Genomic DNA, 3,023 nt, shown 5'->3' on the forward strand with positions numbered 1-3,023 from the left:
CCCCACCGGCCTCGGGTTGGCCTCCGACGCGATGCTCCGCTTCGCCGCGCCGGCCGGCGCCGACGTCGGGATGGGGGGCTCCGTCACGATGACCTTCCCCACCGGCCTCGGGTTGGCCTCCGACGCGATGCTGCGCTTCGCCGCGCCGGCCGGCGCTGACGTCGGGACCAGGGGCTCCGTCACGATGACCTTCCCCACCGGCCTCGGATTCGCCTCCGACGCGATGCTCCGCTTCGACGCGCCGGCAGCCGTGGCGACGGCGAGGGCCAGCAGCAGAAGGAGGGTGGCGGTGGCGCAGGCCTTGCTGGAGGACGCCATTGCGCTTGGCTTCGATCGGGATGGTTAAGCACGTAGCACGTAGGAGTAGTGAGCTTGGCTTGTGAGTCTTGGGTGGGTTTAGAGATGCTCACTGATCATGTATTTATAGTCAAGGCGGGTCTCGGTGCAACCACCTGTGAGTCTGTTACATGGTTAGTTCGATGCACGGGTCTTGCACGCGACACGAAGATGGCATGAACCGGCTGAGATCAAAGCATTTCTAACTATTCCATCCGTTTTTAAATATAAGTTTTTTTAAATATTTTAATATGGACTACATATGAATATATAGACGTATTTTAGGTTGTAGGTTTACTCATTTTGCTTCGTATGTACTTCATATTAGAATCTCTAAAAGAAACTTATATTTAAAAACGGAGGGAGTAAGTACAACATACTATGGAGAGCGAGAACGACTCAATTTTGTGCGGACAAAAATACAAAATGAAGGAGAGCAACATACATACATGCGTCTAAGCGTGCATGACAGTAATTTTATCCTTCGATGCGCATCAGCCCATCAGACCAAGTAGTTTGTTGCTCCTCGTTAAAGATTAATCGAGGTCTAGTGTTGCTAGCAATGGATAAATTAATGTGTATCGGTAAAATAAAAGGTGTGGCCAGGTCTAAGTCGACTGAGATTTAACCAAGTCACAATCAAGTGATAAGAAAGAAAAACTAAAAAAATGTGCAAATTTTAGAAGTGCGTGCAGTATGTATGCATCCTATTTCAAGGGATTGGGTTAGGGATGCACATGAGACGTGTGGTGATCGATGGTGGTGGCTGTTGCACAGGAAACTAGTTCACCAGGTAGTTGGTGTCAAGTGTCAGGTGGTTCTTCAATTGTCCAAACATCCGGATGTTGGAAGAAAAGAATGATAACTATGCCAATTTTGTTGGTTCTTAAGAGACCAAAATAATGAAGTCAATTGACTCCTTTTTAGATCTCTAACTAGCAGTAGGATATTTCAATGTAATAAGTCTCTCCCTCTAAAAGGTCGTGTCTGTTTGGGCTGCAACTTACACAATTGCAGTTGCAATAGGTTGAGATGTGGTTATTTGATAGTTGTGTCGTTGCAGCTGCGGCTAGTGCAAAAACATGATGAAATGACCATTATCCCCTCAATTGTTCTTGTCCTTTTTTTGAAATGGAGGCAAACAATTTGCCTTGTTGGTTAATTAAGAAGAAGAGAATTGCCCAATTAATTAGCAAAAACTGGGCAAAAATTTATACATTTGTAGACCACATGCAGACTACTCGCAAAGTGAGAAACCCCATGACCACATGGCCAACCTCACTAACATACATATCATGCAACAACCATGATCCATCACACTTCTAAATCGTAAAGAAACCCTCAACGAAAGCACCTCGATTGAAGACAACAAACTGTAGAACTACATGCAACCCAAAAGCTTAAGCCAACTGGGAAAGATGGGCTTTGCATTTATATGTCAACACTCCCCCTCACATGTGGCTCCCTTAGGCCTAAACGTGGACCGAAAGTGGGTCTTTAAATTGCGCCAGCTGGGTCTTAAACTCAAAACCTCTTAGCTCTGATACCATTTAGAACTGATGAGGGAAGGTGGGATGTGCATTTATACATCAACATGGACAGCACCAAATCCACGAAGACAAGTAAATCTATGAGGACAGGCAAAGAGACCGAGAATCATCCATTAAGCAGCTGCAGACGGCATTCCTATTGCACCGCTCTTTTTGCCTTTACTCATGATAGCCTTCTCCACTCTCTTGATTTTGCCCATAGTAGCCTCCTCCGTTACAAGGCACACAATCACCTAGCCAGACCCAGGGCTATCGCCTCCAAGCAGGCGAGCAAGTTGTAAAGCTCTTTCATAGAAAGCGCCTCGGAATTGGGCTCCAACAAAGGTGGTGAGGGCGTAATGGACATCGCCAAGGCCACTAGCGAGTCCATCTCCTTAGGAAGCACCATGGAAAAAGAAAAAAATGGGCTCGCCACATTGATGGAAATATACCATAGAGGCAATAATAAAATGGTTATTATTATATTTCCTAAATCATGAGGAAGGTGTATTATGCATGCTAGAATTGTATTGATCCGAAACTTAAATACATGTGTGAATACATAAATGTAATGCTCCGGATTCGTTGCGCCAGGTGTCCGCCAGTTATTCGCTGCCGTTGCCATGTCATTTGCTTGTGTGTTGCATTTTATCATGTCATCATGTGCATTTCATTTTGCATACGTGTTCGTCTCATGCATCCGAGCATTTTCCCCGTTGTCTGTTTTGCAATCAGGCACTCTTATGCCCTCCGGCGTCCCCCTTTTGTCTCTTGTTGTGAGCGGGTGTTAAACGTTCTCGGAATGGACTGAGCCTTGCCAAGTGGCCTTGGTATACCACCGATAGACCGCCTGTCAAGTTTCGTGCCATTTGGAGGTTGTTTTATACTCCAACGGTTAACCGGGGAACCGTAAAAGCCCCTTTTGTCTTGCAGCCCAACACCCCTCCAAAGTGGCCCAAAACCCAGCAAACTCTCCTTCATGCTCTCGGTCGTTCGATCACAATCGTGTGGGCGAAAACCGTGCCTCATTTGGACTCTCCTGGCTCCCCCTACCTATATAAACACCCCTCCCCCGAAATTCGCGGATCAATCCCTGTCCAAACCCTAGCAAATCGTCCTCCGCCGCGCCGGACGCGTCCGCGCCGCGTCGGACACGTC

The 3,023-nt window shown here is 47.1% G+C and overlaps 1 protein-coding gene across 1 annotated transcript in view; it reads right to left on the bottom strand.

The window, feature by feature from the left end:
• The window catches only part of LOC123138945 (uncharacterized), a 113,196-nt gene that overhangs the window by 1,179 nt on the left and 108,994 nt on the right, over nucleotides 1-3,023 (bottom strand). The window contains exon 2 of the mRNA XM_044558791.1: nucleotides 11-405. Within this exon, the coding sequence (XP_044414726.1) occupies nucleotides 11-405 (395 nt within the window). The remainder of the gene's footprint in view (nucleotides 1-10; nucleotides 406-3,023) is intronic.

The sequence above is a fragment of the Triticum aestivum genome, chromosome 6B (genome assembly GCF_018294505.1).
Source record: "Triticum aestivum cultivar Chinese Spring chromosome 6B, IWGSC CS RefSeq v2.1, whole genome shotgun sequence".
Taxonomy (NCBI): Eukaryota; Viridiplantae; Streptophyta; class Magnoliopsida; order Poales; family Poaceae; genus Triticum; species Triticum aestivum.